The sequence below is a fragment of the Rutilus rutilus genome, assembly GCF_951802725.1.
Source record: "Rutilus rutilus genome assembly, chromosome: 2".
NCBI classification, from domain to species: Eukaryota; Metazoa; Chordata; class Actinopteri; order Cypriniformes; family Leuciscidae; genus Rutilus; species Rutilus rutilus.
Window position 1 is genome coordinate 56,074,527 of NC_140210.1, and position 17,699 is coordinate 56,092,225.

Genomic DNA, 17,699 nt, shown 5'->3' on the forward strand with positions numbered 1-17,699 from the left:
TCGTGCTGATGACCTATACCAAGTTTCGTAACAATTCGTTGATGCGTTCTTAAAATACAGCATTTTAGCACATAATTCAAAATGTCGCATGTTGCCCCTGAATCTAACAAGATAACTTTTATGATTTTTGGACTAACCGTTTAGAAGTTATAAGCAAAAATAGCCAAATTTTCATATCTCCAGACCAGTAGGTGGCACTGTGCCGAAATGCAGACTGTCGCCTCAGGTCATGCTTGTGATGACATGTACCAAGTTTGGTCTGAATCCGATAAAGTGTTGTGGAGATACAGCCTTACGTCTGTTTTCGCAAGCGCTACATAAAATTAGTTTGCGCGGTATTCAAGAACAGTTTGACGAATCCAAATACGAATTCCAAATACATTTTTGTCGGCATGGTCTGGAGATGATCTGGTTCAATTTTCGTGAAAATCGGAGCAACGGCCTAGGAGGTGTTAGAAAAAGTAAGTTTTTCGGAAAATTAATAATTAATAAGACTAATTTTCATGACGTAAAATGATGAAATCATGAAATCGTCATATGAATCGAATCATCTTGAGCTAAGGAATCAAGGGGGGGGGGGGGGGGGGGGTTATTAGCATAAACATGAGTGGAAATTTGGACAGTTGGAGACTCCAAATTTGCTATGGTGACAGTTCAGACCTTTGGTGTTTGGCCCCTAATAATATAATATGAAGTTTTGAAGTGCCGAACCAAATGAAACACTGATCACCATAACGGTGAGTCCAAACTAAAACATTTGAGGAAAATCAACCTCAATTTATGAAGTCAGCTTATGTGATGTTCTCTCGAATTTTTCAGTTATATTGACAATTCAACATTCAAGATGACTTTGGGAAATGAGTGAATGTAACTAGAGGAAAATAACTGCAGAAGTGGAGGTAATGAGTGAAAAGTTTATTAAAGGGATAGTTCACCCAAAAAATGTAATTACCCCACGATTTACCCACCTTCAAGCCATTCTAGGTGTATATGACATTCTTCTTTCAGACGAATACAATCAGAGTTCTATTAAAAAAGGTCCTGGCTAATCCAAGCTTTATAATGGCAGTGAGTCGAGCCCAAAATTTGAAGCCCATAAAAGTGCATCCATCGATCATAAAAGTGCTCCACACGGTTCCGGTGGGTGAATAAAGGCCTTCTGAAGCGAAGTGATGTTTATAAACTCTGCAGACGCAGTGGCCGTGACCAAAGCAAGTGAATTTACGGACTTTCCTGCTGTGAATACATCCTTATGTTCCTGTCTGACTGTCTAATCTCTCTGAAGTTGATCAACTTTTGTTGTATGAGGACACAATAGTGATTCCAGGTTCACAGAGACAAGAGGTGTTACATCGGTATGGTACCATACCTAACATGTCAGTATGGTGGCCTGATATTGGCAAAGAAATCACAAAAATAGTCAAGACGTGTGAGTTTTGCCAAGTCAACAAGCCCACACAAAAGAGAGAGCCTCTGATGGTTAAATCCCTTCCCAGCGGTCCATGGTAAAAGATTGCGAGTTACATCTGTGAACTAAATGGCAAGAAATACCTAATAGTCGTGGACTATTATTGTCATGATATTGAGATTGCACAAGTACAGGCCATCACAAGCCAGTAGGTAATTAAACATCTGAAAAACATGTTTGTTCGTTGATGGATCCTATATGAACTTGTGATAGACAATGCTACTCAGTTCACGGCCACTGCGTCTGCAGAGTTTATAAACTCTGCAGACGCAGTGGCCGTGACCAAAGCAAGTGAATTTACGGACTTTCCTGCTGTGAATACATCCTTATGTTCCTTACGCTTTGGTCCAGACCAAATACAGTGTTGATTTTTTTTTTTTTTTTTGGTGTGGTTCGCTTTCACACTGCCCTTTTTGCAAGTGAACCAAAATTTGTAAACAAAACTACACATGTACAAAGATCATCCATTCATTGGACAGAAATTTGAACCGTACCAGTGTTCGTTTGAAACCAGACTGAGACCGAGATGGTCTCAAATTACAGCTGGGTCTCGGGACAGTTGTTTGGTCCGCACCTGAGTGCGATTGCTGTATTCACACCTGAACAAACTTGAGTTCAATTCAATCGAACCAAACAAGACAGGTATGAATACACCGTAAATGCCATACACTCACATTTCACTCACACTACTTCCAGCCCTCACTATCCGCAGACTAATGGTTCCGCTGAAAGAGTGTTGTTATTGCAAAGTGGATGCTTAGACAGCCAGATCCACAGCTAGCTCTTATGAGCTATCGTTTTATACTATGAAAAAGTCAGAAGAACAAAAACAAACCAAGCAGGCATACCAGCACTTCTACAACCGACACTACTCAGTACTCAGTACTTACACTACTACTGACTTAAATCGAGGACAAAGCGTGAATGTTAAGTTGAATGGAGAAAAAGGATGGAAAGCATCGGCAACAGTCGTCGGAAAAGCTCCTGAACCCAGGTCATACATAGTACAAACAAAGTAAGGTCTCTCGTCGGAACCAGAGACATTCAGAGTGTTCCTGAGACACCAGAAACACCTGAAACACCCGACAGACAGATTGTACATGGAAACAGTGAATTAACTGATGGACTCTCTCTTGAGACTGATTTAACCACAAACTCTATGAATGGGTCTAGTACCTCAACTTTCATCACACTACACCCACGTACACTCACCTGCAAAAGAACCCTTGCTGGTAGAGAAGTAACACAGACTGCAAAGTTTAAGGATTATGTGTTGGGGTTGGTGTTAATAACTACCCAGTCAACACGTTGATCTCACAGTGATCTCTCCATATGATCACAATGTGAGTTCACAGTGAGCTAAAAGTTTAACCGCACAGCGCACTCACTTGGACATGGACTCCAACATCGCTCAGACATTTTTATTTTTTTATTGAAATTAATAGTTTGGTTTGATGTCACCATAGTGGTGATCAGTGTTTGCTTTAGTTGGGCAGTTTGACTCTTGGGGCCCTATTTTAACGATCTGAAACGTAAGTGTCAAAGCGCAAAGCGCAAGTAACTTTGTGGGCGGGTCTTGGCGCTGTTGCTATTTTCCCGGCAGGATAAATGACTCTTGAGCCTGGGCGCAAATCTAAAAGGGGTTGGTCTGAAGTAGCTTCATTATTCATAGGTGTGGTTTGGGCGTAACGTGAAATAAACCAATCAGAGCGACATCTCACATTCCCTTTAAGAGCAGGCGCGCTTATTCTATAGCGGATTCCTATTATAACGGCGGATTTGCCAGGTGCACGCGAGAAGCTGTTCACAGCTGAGGAGACCGACGTTCCCATCAGGGACGTTGGGGATGGAGAAACACACCCAAATTAACTTCAGTTAAACAGGCGTATGATAATTTGGGTAAATGTGTAAGCTAGATGTATGCTTTTATAATAAAATGTCTATCTATCTATCTATCTATCTATCTATCTATCTATCGTAATTATGTATGATTTGCAAAAATGATAACAGCTGCGTCTGTGTGTAGATGAGAGAATCAAAGTGTATGTGCGTTGTGCACACGTTACATTGATTAAGGCCAAGCATGCGCCCTTAAAATAGCATATAATAACATGCGCAACGCACCACTGACTTTAAACTGTTTTTTTTTTTCGGTCAGTGGCGCAATTGTTTTCTAAACCTGTAAAATAGCACGAGGGAACGTTTGCGCCAGAACACGCCTCCTCTTTTCGCTGAACCGCCCCGGGGAGCGCAAGTGTATTTCTTAGTTAACCGACATGCGTCTGTGGAGGGAAAAGTCCGCTTTGCGCGGGTGCAAAATAGGAATGATACATGCGTCGGTGTACAAAGTCAATTGCGCTGGGTGCAAGATAGGGCCATAATGTTTTACTGTTTAATGCTGTAACTGTAATGACAAGAACAGTAAGAAAAAATGTGATCAGATAATGTCAGCTACTTGATGATGGTGATAATGATATAATCATCATGTAGTGCTCTGATCAGCTGATCTCTTCTAGACAGGTAGTGACCTGATTTCATCCATGGACTAATAAATCATAACAAATCAGGATTCCAAACACACAAGAACCGGCAGAATTTTAATCAGAAAATCTGGAATATTTGATATAAAAATAAAATCTGTGTACAATAAGTTTTAAACACCTTCAGTGAGACAAACACAAACCTAAAGAATCAGCGAATGAATGTCAGTAGCGGTGACATGCTTCATGCCGCATTGCATTCTGGGAGCCACTGATGAGTTTTGTATGATGCACCCAGAGTGCATTGCGGCATGAAGCATGTCACCCTTATTGAGATTCATTCGCTGATTCTTAAGGCTTGTTTAATGTTTTTTTGTACTTTTCTAAGTCTCTATGTAATGATATCTAGGTGCAAGAGTCTCTATGTGTTGGGATTTATCTGACCTCAGTGACGTGAGACAGCTAGCAGACGGTGGGTTTAGCCAGTCTGTCTGCTTCCTGAACTGGGTCCCAGTTGGTCAGACTATGTGCCATTTTACTAAATCAGTCCAATCACGCAGATGACAAAGCGTTATTTCCCTCGAAAGCAGCAGCGTGAGTTTTCTCAAAAGGGAAATATCATTATTCTTAAACTTTTGCACAAATAAAAAAAAGAAAGAAGAGGAATTTATGAAAAAATAAAACTGATTTCATAGGGCCCTATAAATGCAGTCAAAGATCTAATGCTGAATTTGTGTAAGGTCATGTAAAGAAGAACAAGCATGAGCAACGGATGTTAAATTGTGTACAACGGGACATATTCACTGCAAACAGAGAGACTCACATCTCTTCAATGATGTTGCAGATCTTGTGCTGGTAGGCCTGGCGATGGAGAGTGTATCGAGTGCGAAACATGTCATAAACATTATCTGCCTCCTGTTAGACATACAAACACCAGAGTCACAGATCCAGTTCCCATAATGCAGTGTTCACATTCAACAGCTTTGCATCTTTTAATTTGGTCACTTTTTTAGATTTGTCTAAAAAAAAAAAAGCCACATTTTTAAACAGAGCTGGACCAAAAAATATATTATGAAACTTGTATAAATAATGAAATGTAAATTTTAGGGTAGTATCATGTACCTTGTCTCTGAAGCAGATGTGATTTCTCCCGTTTATTTTACACACTCGAGCGAACTTCAGCAGACGCTGATGGTCAAAACTGTTACGAATGCCGAGGTGATGACAGTCTCTGAGAAATAAGTATATAAAAAAAAGACACAATGATAAATATTAAATGTCAGCTTGGCTCTGTTTGCAATAGTTCTTAGTTGCCTTTATTTTAAACTGACCTATACGACCTACAAGAGGTCACAAATACTTATATTTGTGACTTTATGTGTTCTTGTGTTGCCATCAGCCAATCAAAATGCCTAATAATATGTACCGTGCGAAATAGTCCCATTTGTCGACATCAATGCCGTTCTGTTTGTTTGCCACAATCTCATACAGGAAGGATTTGTCTTCAGCTCTGCCCTTGTATGTCCACTGAAAAGAGAAGCAATATCTGTTTCACTTCAACTTTTTCCACTACGTTTAAGTTACTAAGTGTAACAACATTGGCTATTGAATCATTCGTCGTTGGTTTGAATTAACAAATTCAAATACTCTGTGTTGCTAAAAACATTTCTTTTTGAATACAAAGCGGGTGCACTTTGAACTCGTGAGTGCAAATCATGCTTTGGCTCCAGCTAGTCGGCAACAAATGGTCTTTCGCGACACTTTATTGCACCTTGGAGGATAACCAGGCTTTGCAAAGTTCTGCATTCCAAACCCCCTTCCCCTCTCTGGACCACAGAGAGATAATGAAACATTCTATGTGACACACACACACACACCAAACATCCTTTGGGTGCAACTTCATATAGAAATATGGCTCTTGAATGTATACCCTCCGAAATATATGTGTGATTAGTTTGCTTTATAATAGAGGTGTGGTTTCGAAATGTATTCTTTAATCAATAGTGTTTTAATTAGAGAATGTTCACTAACATTCTCTGGCAATTGGCTCCCCCCCCCCCCCCCCCCCACTTCGTTTTTATTGCCCTAACGGAATGTCAAGCAAACTGAGATTCCAGGAGAGGAGTAGGAATAAAGTGTTAATCCTACATTTATGTATAACCACTTAAGAAATGTATAAACAAGGATTTGATTTTCCCATATCAAATTTGTGTATCTGCAATGTTATCGTGTATTAATCAAAACTTTAAAATGTTTGTAATTATGCATATCTTATGTAACTTGGTGTCCCTACAATCTTCCTATGACAAGTTTCATATCTCTGTAATTCTCTCAATCTAACAGAGTCGAATTTCAATAGCAGAATGCAGTAATGTACATTGTTTTATACATTGCACATGTCTTGAGCAAATCGTCTCAAATTTGATATCCCTCATTACTCATTCGAGTAGGCGTGGCTTACGAGACAAAGAAAATTTTCCCGCTCTGAAATCTCTGAAGGTTATTGGTCGGCGTATGCACAGAGGCGTGAACCCATCTTTTTCCATAAAAGACCAACTCAAAGAATTCTTCAGGGAGCACTTTTACGAACCCTCTTCGCCAGCGAGAAGATCCAAATGGCTCCCTAAGGGCGCATTCTCCGTTCTGTTTTACTTTTTCTTTAAGTCTTTTCTTTATTTTCGTCTTCGGACTCTCCCTACGTTCAGCAAAGCAAACGTAGCCGGCAACCTCAACTTTAAAGAGACTTGATCATCCCGCGGCCGCGCTCAACCAAAGCAAGCCCTGCTTCCTTAAAGAAACACACGCACGCTGCTCTTAGAACACACGAACGAACTCGGCGTTCTTCAACAAAGAGAACCATTGTGCAAGATAAGTTTATTGAACTTTTAATGTGATTTGATTCCTTGTTGTCTCTCAAGGTTACCCTGCCTGTGACTTTGCCTAACTGTGATCGATCTTTGATCGCACATGTTAGTTTCACTTTCTCTCATCTCTCTCTCTCTCTCTCTCTCTCTCTCTCTCTCTCTCATTTTCGTTATGCGTTTAGTCTTGTATTTGTTTACGTGTTCTGTATATACATACCTATTTACTCTGTGTGAATCGTAGTTATGTATTCATTAGTTCAATTATTAAATTCCATATATTCCTGATTGTCTCAATGCTCATTTACGGAGTCAATGATTTGTTGATCTTAAGCTACAGAGCTGATTTGTTACTTTTAAGTAACCTAATTTTATAAGAACAGGAGAGTTGTTTTCATGGCCAGAAAATAGCTTTCTTTGAATTATAAGAAAGAGATAATTTTGTTGAGAAGTTGATGGAATTAATTTCACGACCAGTTTGCGGGACAAACAACTGTTTAATTAATACATTAATTTCCCTTAAAAATTATTCTGATTAATTGATCTGAAAGCGGGACCTTTTTGTATATTAATGATTAAATTATAATTCATTGTAATTGAATATTGATGTATACGAATGGGTCTAAATTTCAGCTTCAATAATTTATTAATATTGTAAGAATATAGATGAATCAACCCGATTCATAATTTTGATTCCCTATAATCATTTGAGCTAAGTCATATTCCTTACAGTTTGGTGGAGAATGCGGGCATATCAAACTTCGTTTATGAGCAATTCAGTTTCAATCTGTTTATATGAATATTAATAATGTTTTGTGCGCTATGAAATTATGAAATCGTGAGATAAGTCGCAAACGCGAACTCACTCCTAACTGACCAAGGCAAAAAGCCGAAGTCAGTAACGTTACATTTTAACAAGTTGCTAAAATATGCCTAGACAATTTTAGCACTGTTAAATGCTATACACTGCAGTATTAATATTACAGATGTCCTGTTAGAGACGAAAGAATCTCTCTGCAGGTGATACATTTCTAATATTTGTTTTAAATCGCTGTGAATGAAGAATTCTCACATGCGTAGTACCGGTATTAATAAATATGTTTTTAAGCGAGATTCCTTTTAAACATAGGCCTTGCATGCAAATATCGTTATTGAATTCGTGGTTAATCCAGTAATATTCAGCAAAACGATAACTCCTGGTTTACATTGACTTAGCTAATCAATTGTAAAAACCTAACACATTTTGAACCATAGTGCTATTGGGAAGAATGTTTATGGGAGCCAACGACAGACGAAAAATTCCTGTTGTTTCGCATTGATGCGTAAGTTAGTGCAGCGAGGAAATCCTGCCACACACGCGCTTGTGCCATTATAGCTCCAAAGGTCCGCCGAGACCTGTTTGTATGTTTGTATTGTGATTTTGCAGAAAATCTACGCGTAAATGCTCTCAGATTTTGAATCACTGAAAGTCGTAATTCCGCTGACTAACACCAGAGGGTGTCCTTTAAGTGTTCAGCAGCTCTCAAAGATTGCGCCTCGCCCCCTGACGTCACTCTGCGCAACAGTGCCATCGTGTGTACATTAACAGATAGATTTATTGTTCCGGCATGCTCTCTGTTCCTGCTATTTTCACTCTCCCTGCGATTAGTGAACTTATGGTCTAAACCACAATAATAATTTGCATTTACAGCTTTTGCTCGCGCAAATATTATTTCGTGTTAGACAATTTTCCTGCTTTCGACTGGTACATTTACTTTGAGTTTGGTTCAAACAAGATTTGAATTAAAACTTAAATTAAATCCCAGCCCAGCATTCACTTAGAGGAAACAACGGCACCTAGTGGCCCCCTCCCGCGAGGCCGGTTCACTCAGCTCGCGTTTCTCTCTTTTCAAATCCTGTCGTGAATTGTTTTATTTCCACTTTTCTCTTTTGATTATTTTTATAGTTATTAATGATACTTCACTGTTATCGTTAATTTATTATAGGATATGATTCTGAGCTCCCTTTTTAGACTTTCTTTACATGCTCATTTAAATTTTATTTAAACTAGTTTTGAATTTCAAATTTAAATTGAGTTTCTATTTCAGCCACTGATATTCACTTGGAGGAAACAGCACCATCGTGTGGCCTTGTGGATACTAAGTCGGCATCACTATTTTCCTCCCTTCACTCTTTTATATCGTCTTTCTCTCCTGATTATTTTTATAAATAGGACTGATACTTTAGTGTATCTGGATTATTATAGGATATCATTCCGATTTTTTTTTTTTTTTTTCAGTTTTGAATTTTTAATTTGAATTAAGTTTTCGGTTTGCCAGGTTGAGCACAGAGAGGGAGCACGCCCCCTTGTGGTGAAAACCCACTACTGCGGCCTGCCTCTTCTCCTGGGTTCATCCTGCCATTTCATTTTGAATTTGATTTTCAATTTTTATTTTTATTCTTTTTCCTCTCTCTTTTGGGTTAGGTCATTTTGATAATTAACATTATCATAACTTCCTATTGTTTTATCATTATTTAGTAAAACCTTTGACTCTCCTTTCTACATACATAACTACTCAATTGGTTTTAAACAAGCAAGCCTTAATTCACTTTAAGTTTCCCTTGTTCATCCTTCTGTGTATTTATTGTAGTACTCCCTTTGTGATCTGACAGCCATCTCTGCTTGGTCTCCGGCAAGCGAGCTCACCTGTCCGACGCTACCTGACGCTGGTCGTGCGTGAGTCTCGGACACCTCCGAATCTCGTACCACCGAATGTGGTACGCCACACCAACATCAGCAATTTGGCCCGCCAAAAGGTTAAGTCAACGCCAGCGGCACACAAGGCAATTTTGAGACAATCACTCGAACTGGGGTCTGCTGAAAGGACCACTCCGAGAGGAGAGTTCCGAGGAAAACTCAATTTTTCCGTACCGTCTGATGATTGACACCTTGGCGTTGCCACTTTGTGTTTAAAGTCGTGAGTGGTTTGAGTGGGCACACCGTGGTACCGAGAGACGAGGCTGCCCGAGGGCACTGCGGTCAAGTGTTGGAGAACCGTCGGAGAGGTTGACCGAGCCACTGGTTTCCACCTGAGTGGCCTCAATTCACATCAGGTAAACTAAATGTGATAAAACCCATTCACTTAGTATAAGCCCCAGAATATTAGATATTCCCCCGGATATATTTTAAGTGTTTTGACCCACCTTTCCTCTCCAAGCCACACCCTCTTCCTAGGCTTCCTGCCCCGATAGCCCCACTCACCTGTTGGCCCTATCTTAAACCCTAGCAGTGGTAATAGCTTAGGTCTCGTTATCCTCTCTAACACGTACCGTGTTACTATTCTGTTTCATTTAATTCCAGACCTAGTCATCACTAGTGTTTTGTTTCACTTTGATCTTTTCTATCCTTTGTTTTGTTGTGATTTGTTTCTTTCAGTTCACCTAAAGACAGTAACCTGTGAGAGCCACCAAGGAAAACTGAATAAGTAGAGCGACAACCAGAGCCGGCGTCACAACACGTGACCCGCCAGGCTACTGCCTGCCAAAATCTCCATTTCAGGTCCTTTGTCGACCCGAGTTAATTGGCACAGTCTAACTGTCTGCATCAGTTAGCCCAAATTCTAATAGACGGCATAGCCGTATTAGCATAGCTCGTTAGCCTTAGAACGAACTTGCATTGGTCTCTGTGTGTGTGCTGTGTTTCTCTCGCCTACAGTAAGCCAGTATGTCCCGCTCATCCAGCCCTGTAGTTCGCTGGAACAACCTCTCGACATGGCTGAGAGCAATGACAACCCCCTTCCTGCCCGAGGGTACCGAGGACCTGCAGCACCGGAGCCAAGAGCAACTGGACGCCGAGCTAGACAAGCTGATAACCCAGGATCCGACACAGAGCTACAACTACAAAGACTGGGCCAGGATCGTCGGAAGCGTCGCCCACAATCTTGTCGCCCAAGCACAGCTCAGCGAAAGGAGCAACATCGACCTGGAGCAGGAAGCCGCAGCGCTAAAGCTTCAAGCGGACGAGGCCCGGAAGGACCAGGCCAGAACCCAGAGCCGTCTAGATCAGCTCCTCCTCGAGACCCAGTACCAGCGCGAGAAAGAGGACGCCACAGATCCAGAGCTACAGAAAGAAGTAGAAAGACTTCAATATACCCTGCAAGATCTTCGCCTTGACACAGACCAAAGAGAACAGTCGGCGAAAGAAACCAGAAGAGAACTCGACGAAAAACTCCAACAAGGTGAAGCTCTCCTTGCAAGAGCAGAGACTGAAATAAAAGACAGAGACGCTAAAGCCAGGGCCTGCGAGAAACACTTGCAAGCGGCCCGAGCTGAGATCCATGAGCTTACTCTGCAGAAACACGATCTCAAAGACGAACTTGACATTGTTCACAGAGAGCTGAAACATTCTTACAGACTGCAGAGTAGCTGGAACGGAGAAAAAGACATCGACTTTCACTTGCAAACTGTCGCCAACATGACAGCTTGGGACAATTTGTATCTGTTAAGAATAACGGCTAGCAGTGATGTTCGTAGCTTCCTAGACCGTCAACCTCAGACTGTCAAAACGGACGTCCAACAATTACGGCAAGCTTTGATCCGTGAATTCTCTGATCCAGACTCCGATCAAGGTTTCTTCGCTGCTGTAGACCTCAAGCAAGGTCGGCGTGAACACCCCCAGACCTACTACAACCGACTCCGACAAGTCTTCTTCGGAGCACGGAATGAGCCCGGGATGGAACAGGACATCAACTTTAAGACTCTGTTCCTCAGAAACCTACATCCCACTTTAAGTTACCATTTGGGCGTGGCCGCGTGCCCACGTAGCATGTCTACACAACAGCTGCGAGAACTAGCCCATAAAGCCTACAACAAGCAAAAGACTATTTCTGAAAAGGCTGTGAAAAACCCCACGAGCTATTCTGTCTCTGAGCACTGCCCAGAGCTGACTTTAGAGGGCGCCCCACAACACCACAGTCACAGACTTTTTGACGGACAGTCAAAACCGTTCCACTCCAGCAGAGGGCAACACAATCGTGGTGGTGCTCGACCAAAGCACCAGAGCAACCGCTCTAAAAGATTCTGGGACCAGCATCACCCGCCGGCCAGAACACCAAGGCCCGACAGAGACTGGAACCACTCTCGACACGACACTGGTAAGCTCAATCCTGAGCCCACATCAGAAAAACACAGCGCAGCCACGTCTGAAACAGCAGAGATCCTGAGGGTGCTGAAAGAGCTTCTTTACAGAAAAACTCACAAGCAAGACAAGAAAGACCCAGACATCTTATGTCTAAGCATAAGAACTGAAATCAACACCCTGTCTGACCGCCATCTGACTGAGCCAAGCACCCCGAACACTGCTCGTCATCTACAGACCACAGAGCCAGCTGTCACATCACAAAGTGACAGCATCACCCAAGCTCCACAGCTGACAGCTACACAGCCTGAACGAGACAGCACAGTTCCTCACATCAGGTACCACAATCCCAAGGTACCAGGAAATGCTGTTTTGGCTACCTGCCTCCGCGGCGAGCTACACGAGACCGGTCCTAACCACCCATTATTCATCACACCTGCCATGCCAACATTCCTGGGCAACCTGATCGAAAAGGGGGTGGCCCGGAAACTCCATCTGAACATCACGTTGGAAAAGGCAGTGAGCATGGAAGCCCTGATCGACACAGGATCAGACATTACGGTGATTTCATCTGAACTTTTCAAAAGACTCCAAATTGAAGCTAAGAGACAAGATCGAACTATCACACCTCAAACTTGTGAACTGAACGTGCAGTCATACAGTCAAAATGACATCCGACTCGAACAGGTAGCTCACATACACCTGAAAATTGGTCATTTAAGTCTACTCCATCCCGTGTTCATCTCAAAAATGGACACTTTTCCGTTCCTCATCGGCAGAGACCTTCTAGATCGCTTTGAACCGTTACTGGACTTGAAACAGCTCAAAGTCTGGGCTCAAGTACGAGAACTTTACCCCGTCCAGCCACAGCCAGACGGTCAGGTCACAAAGGTCACGGGAACTTCCTCAAAGCCAGACTTTCAGGTCACAGAGCTTATGGGAACTCCCACAGCCAGCCAGGAAGACAGACTCAGCACCAACTGAAGGTTCGAATCCGCTAACCTGCACCTTACAGCCCACCAAAGACTTTGACACCTACTGCCTCAAGGTCATGACTGACCTGCAGCAACATGACCTCACTCATGCCATCGCCAAGCCTGGCGCACTAAACAACAAGCTGTGGTCACTTTCAACCCACCCACCCACCCTCAAGGTTGAAAAGATTACACACAGCATAAGACTTTTACTAGATAAACTGCCTACCTCAGAGCCGCTTACGCTGGCTCCGCTGTTTGAAAAAACCAACATAGCAGACATGCGGGCTTCTGAAATCTACATAAAGACTTTAAATTACCACCTCTCAAACCCCTCCAACCACCCTTGCATGCCATCTGACCTCACTGACAACCAGTGCCTCAGACCAATGCATGACACCACGCACATGCTGCGTGAACAGCAAAACATTATGGGTTGTGAACCGATTCACATCACAATGCCAAGGCTTGTAATGCCACGGCGCACAAAGGGGGATAAACTGCTAATGTTCGTCTATAACGCATCATGTGCTACACACCGCAGCACCAGAGACACTGACGAGACACTGAAGCAAGCGACAAGCCGGCAGCAAGATGTGGCAAAACATGGGCCAAGGCAAACTAAACCTAGTCACCGCCCACGAAGTAAAAAGACTGCCCTGTCCAACCAAAGACAACCCTCACTGGCTTCTTCCTCCCCTCCCTCTCTCTCTCTCTCTCCCTGTTGTCTGTACCAGGTTGCTGCTGTGGTTCGCCATGCTGTACTGTCAGCCAACCAGAGGACAGCTGCCACCGAGAGAACAACCGAGACTCCAGATCACCAACGGCAGGACCTACACCCAGCAAGTGCAGGTTCGACTCATCCAGCCCCGCCCGGCCTACAGAGCACACTACCACAGCTCCGTAGCCCAATACATCTGGACAAGTGCCCAATGGACAGAGGACTCCCTCTCTCATGCCGAGGCCAAGGTCGAACACATGCTCAACCAACTTGAGAAAGTGACTGTCGCACCATCTGGACTCCTAAGCACCAACCACCACTCCAGACGGCTCCTGGGAGTGTTGCTCCGAGTCGTAGCTGCCGCCAGAACTCTGTTTAGCATTGGTATGTCCAGTGTAAATGCAGCGAACCAGACCGCAAACTCCATGAAGCCGCTGTTTACTGTCTTACAGAGTGACTTTGCCCAGACTCAGCTGGTTACAGCGCTAACGACAGACATGCTGTGGGAGGTTAGCTCCTCCAATGACAGCCTAGCCACAGGTGTAATCCCACCGTACCTGATACTAAGCCTGATGCTAACTGTGCTGGCTTCCGCAATCAACATGCCAGCTGACCTTCTGCAAAAACACCTGGCCTACTCTCTGGGTAGCGCCATCTCACTCTGCGTCGATCCCGAGCAGAGAGAAGTGGGCTTTCTCCTAAATCTGCCTATCATCGAGTCAAGCCAAGTCTACAGACTTACAGACCTTGTCAAGGTCAGGTTTTGGAAAAACAACACCCACATCAAGATACGCACTCCAGACGTGGTGGCCTACCACGACAGCGATACACAACTGTACTCGGTTTCAAACCCGCACATGTGTACTTTGACTAAAGACATTCATCATCTCTGCCCTGCCGAAGCTAAGCCTCGCACACAAGTCACAGAGATGCAAGCAGAGATTGTAGGTGAAAGGTGGCTTGCTAACACACCTGTGCGCACAGCCACTGTCACTTACGACCAGCACGACACAACCAGCCGTGTCAACATGCTCAACCCGAATACGAGACTTCAAGTACCAAAAGGTGTCATCCTACACCTTGATGGCCTGACATGGTACCAGCTTCCCAGCAAAGAGTACCAGACAGCACTGAAACTACCATCCTCCAAGAACTTCAACTTCACCTTGAATCCAGGACTGAAACTCTGGATTGAGAAAAGGGGGTCTCAACTCACTGACCCTGCTCCTGTCAACACAGCCCTCCGAGCACTGTCTCGACGACCTGTTCTGAACACTTCATCTGCGGTCCAAGCCGGGACCGCCGCCGACGTTGGGCTGTGCACCTTTGCAGGTAATCAGCCACACCCTAACACTAGGTTGGTCTCCATTCTATACAGAAGACTCAACGAGATGCGATACAGCCAAGCTCACGAAAGCTGTGTCCCAAGGTTTCAGACGGAATCCCCGGAAAGGGGGTGTCAAGTCAGAGACCACGCCAAACCTCATCGAGCTGAAGCCTCAGCTCCAAGAACCACCCGCCTTCCTACCATCATGATCCACCTGCTACACAACTGTCATGATTCACCTACCATGTGACTATTGTGATGATTGTCGTCCGATGATGTCCATGCAGGGACTTCATCAGACGAAAAGGGGGAATATGTAACAACATTGGCTATTGAATCATTCGTCGTTGGTTTGAATTAACAAATTCAAATACTCTGTGTTGCTAAAAACATTTCTTTTTGAATACAAAGCGGGTGCACTTTGAACTTGTGAGTGCAAATCATGCTTTGGCTCCAGCTAGTCGGCAACAAATGGTCTTTCGCGACACTTTATTGCACCTTGGAGGATAACCAGGCTTTGCAAAGTTCTGCATTCCAAACCCCCTTCCCCTCTCTGGACCACAGAGAGATAATGAAACATTCTATGTGACACACACACACACACCAAACATCCTTTGGGTGCAACTTCATATAGAAATATGGCTCTTGAATGTATACCCCCCGAAATATATGTGTGATTAGTTTGCTTTATAATAGAGGTGTGGTTTCGAAATGTATTCTTTAATCAATAGTGTTTTAATTAGAGAATGTTCACTAACATTCTCTGGCAATTGGCTCCCCCCCCCACTTCGTTTTTATTGCCCTAACGGAATGTCAAGCAAACTGAGATTCCAGGAGAGGAGTAGGAATAAAGTGTTAATCCTACATTTATGTATAACCACTTAAGAAATGTATAAACAAGGATTTGATTTTCCCATATCAAATTTGTGTATCTGCAATGTTATCGTGTATTAATCAAAACTTTAAAATGTTTGTAATTATGCATATCTTATGTAACTTGGTGTCCCTACAATCTTCCTATGACAAGTTTCATATCTCTGTAATTCTCTCAATCTAACAGAGTCGAATTTCAATAGCAGAATGCAGTAATGTACATTGTTTTATACATTGCACATGTCTTGAGCAAATCGTCTCAAATTTGATATCCCTCATTACTCATTCGAGTAGGCGTGGCTTACGAGACAAAGAAAATTTTCCCGCTCTGAAATCTCTGAAGGTTATTGGTCGGCGTATGCACAGAGGCGTGAACCCATCTTTTTCCATAAAAGACCAACTCAAAGAATTCTTCAGGGAGCACTTTTACGAACCCTCTTCGCCAGCGAGAAGATCCAAATGGCTCCCTAAGGGAGCATTCTCCGTTCTGTTTTACTTTTTCTTTAAGTCTTTTCTTTATTTTCGTCTTCGGACTCTCCCTACGTTCAGCAAAGCAAACGTAGCCGGCAACCTCAACTTTAAAGAGACTTGAACATCCCGCGGCCGCGCTCAACCAAAGCAAGCCCTGCTTCCTTAAAGAAACACACGCACGCTGCTCTTAGAACACACGAACGAACTCGGCGTTCTTCAACAAAGAGAACCATTGTGCAAGATAAGTTTATTGAACTTTTAATGTGATTTTAATTTGATTCCTTGTTGTCTCTCAAGGTTACCCTGCCTGTGACTTTGCCTAACTGTGATCGATCTTTGATCGCACATGTTAGTTTCACTTTCTCTCATCTCTCTCTCTCTCTCTCTCTCTCTCTCTCTCTCTCTCTCTCTCTCTCTCTCTCTCTCTCATTTTCGTTATGCATTTAGTCTTGTATTTGTTTACGTGTTCTGTATATACATACCTATTTACTCTGTGTGAATCGTAGTTATGTATTCATTAGTTCAATTATTAAATTCCATATATTCCTGATTGTCTCAATGCTCATTTACGGAGTCAATGATTTGTTGATCTTAAGCTACAGAGCTGATTTGTTACTTTTAAGTAACCTAATTTTATAAGAACAGGAGAGTTGTTTTCATGGCCAGAAAATAGCTTTCTTTGAATTATAAGAAAGAGATAATTTTGTTGAGAAGTTGATGGAATTAATTTCACGACCAGTTTGCGGGACAAACAACTGTTTAATTAATACATTAATTTCCCTTAAAAATTATTCTGATTAATTGATCTGAAAGCGGGACCTTTTTGTATATTAATGATTAAATTATAATTCATTGTAATTGAATATTGATGTATACGAATGGGTCTAAATTTCAGCTTCAATAATTTATTAATATTGTAAGAATATAGATGAATCAACCCGATTCATAATTTTGATTCCCTATAATCATTTGAGCTAAGTCATATTCCTTACATAAGTTTTATTAACACAGCTAGAGTAACAGCACGTACTTCAGCAACTGAATCTTTTGCCCCTTCGATTAACTCTTTAATGAAGGTGACGTCTTTATCATCCAGTCCGTGCTCCATCAACACATTCTCATTCTCAGTCTTCAAACTCTTCACAATGTCATCAAACATCAGCACTGACATCTGCTCATGCTACAGTAAAGACACAAAGACAGATGAAATCATAAATACAAATATTACAGAAACCAACAGCTCCAAGTGTGTGTGAGCAATGTGTTCATTCTCACCTTCCACTTCTCAGGGATGTCATCAGGCAAGCCTAAGAATAAGAAGCAGGTCTCAGATGGTTTGTAAGTTATATTTTGCACATAACTTAACTCTTTCAGGTTCATCTACCAGACATGCACACATAAAAGTATT

General features: G+C 42.6%; 2 protein-coding genes across 2 annotated transcripts in view; both read right to left on the reverse strand.

Moving 5' to 3' along the window:
* The window catches only part of LOC311279835 (deoxynucleoside triphosphate triphosphohydrolase SAMHD1-like), a gene marked incomplete at both ends in the record, with an annotated part of 36,027 nt that overhangs the window by 12,097 nt on the left and 6,231 nt on the right, over positions 1–17,699 (reverse strand). Inside the window, 5 exons of the mRNA XM_084391594.1 lie at positions 4,772–4,863; positions 5,071–5,179; positions 5,375–5,475; positions 17,322–17,471; positions 17,567–17,598. Coding sequence (XP_084247720.1) covers positions 4,772–4,863; positions 5,071–5,179; positions 5,375–5,475; positions 17,322–17,471; positions 17,567–17,598 — 484 coding nt within the window. The remainder of the gene's footprint in view (positions 1–4,771; positions 4,864–5,070; positions 5,180–5,374; positions 5,476–17,321; positions 17,472–17,566; positions 17,599–17,699) is intronic.
* The window catches only part of LOC311286415 (uncharacterized protein), a 120,286-nt gene that overhangs the window by 8,120 nt on the left and 94,467 nt on the right, over positions 1–17,699 (reverse strand). The gene's annotated exons all lie outside the window — the stretch shown is intronic.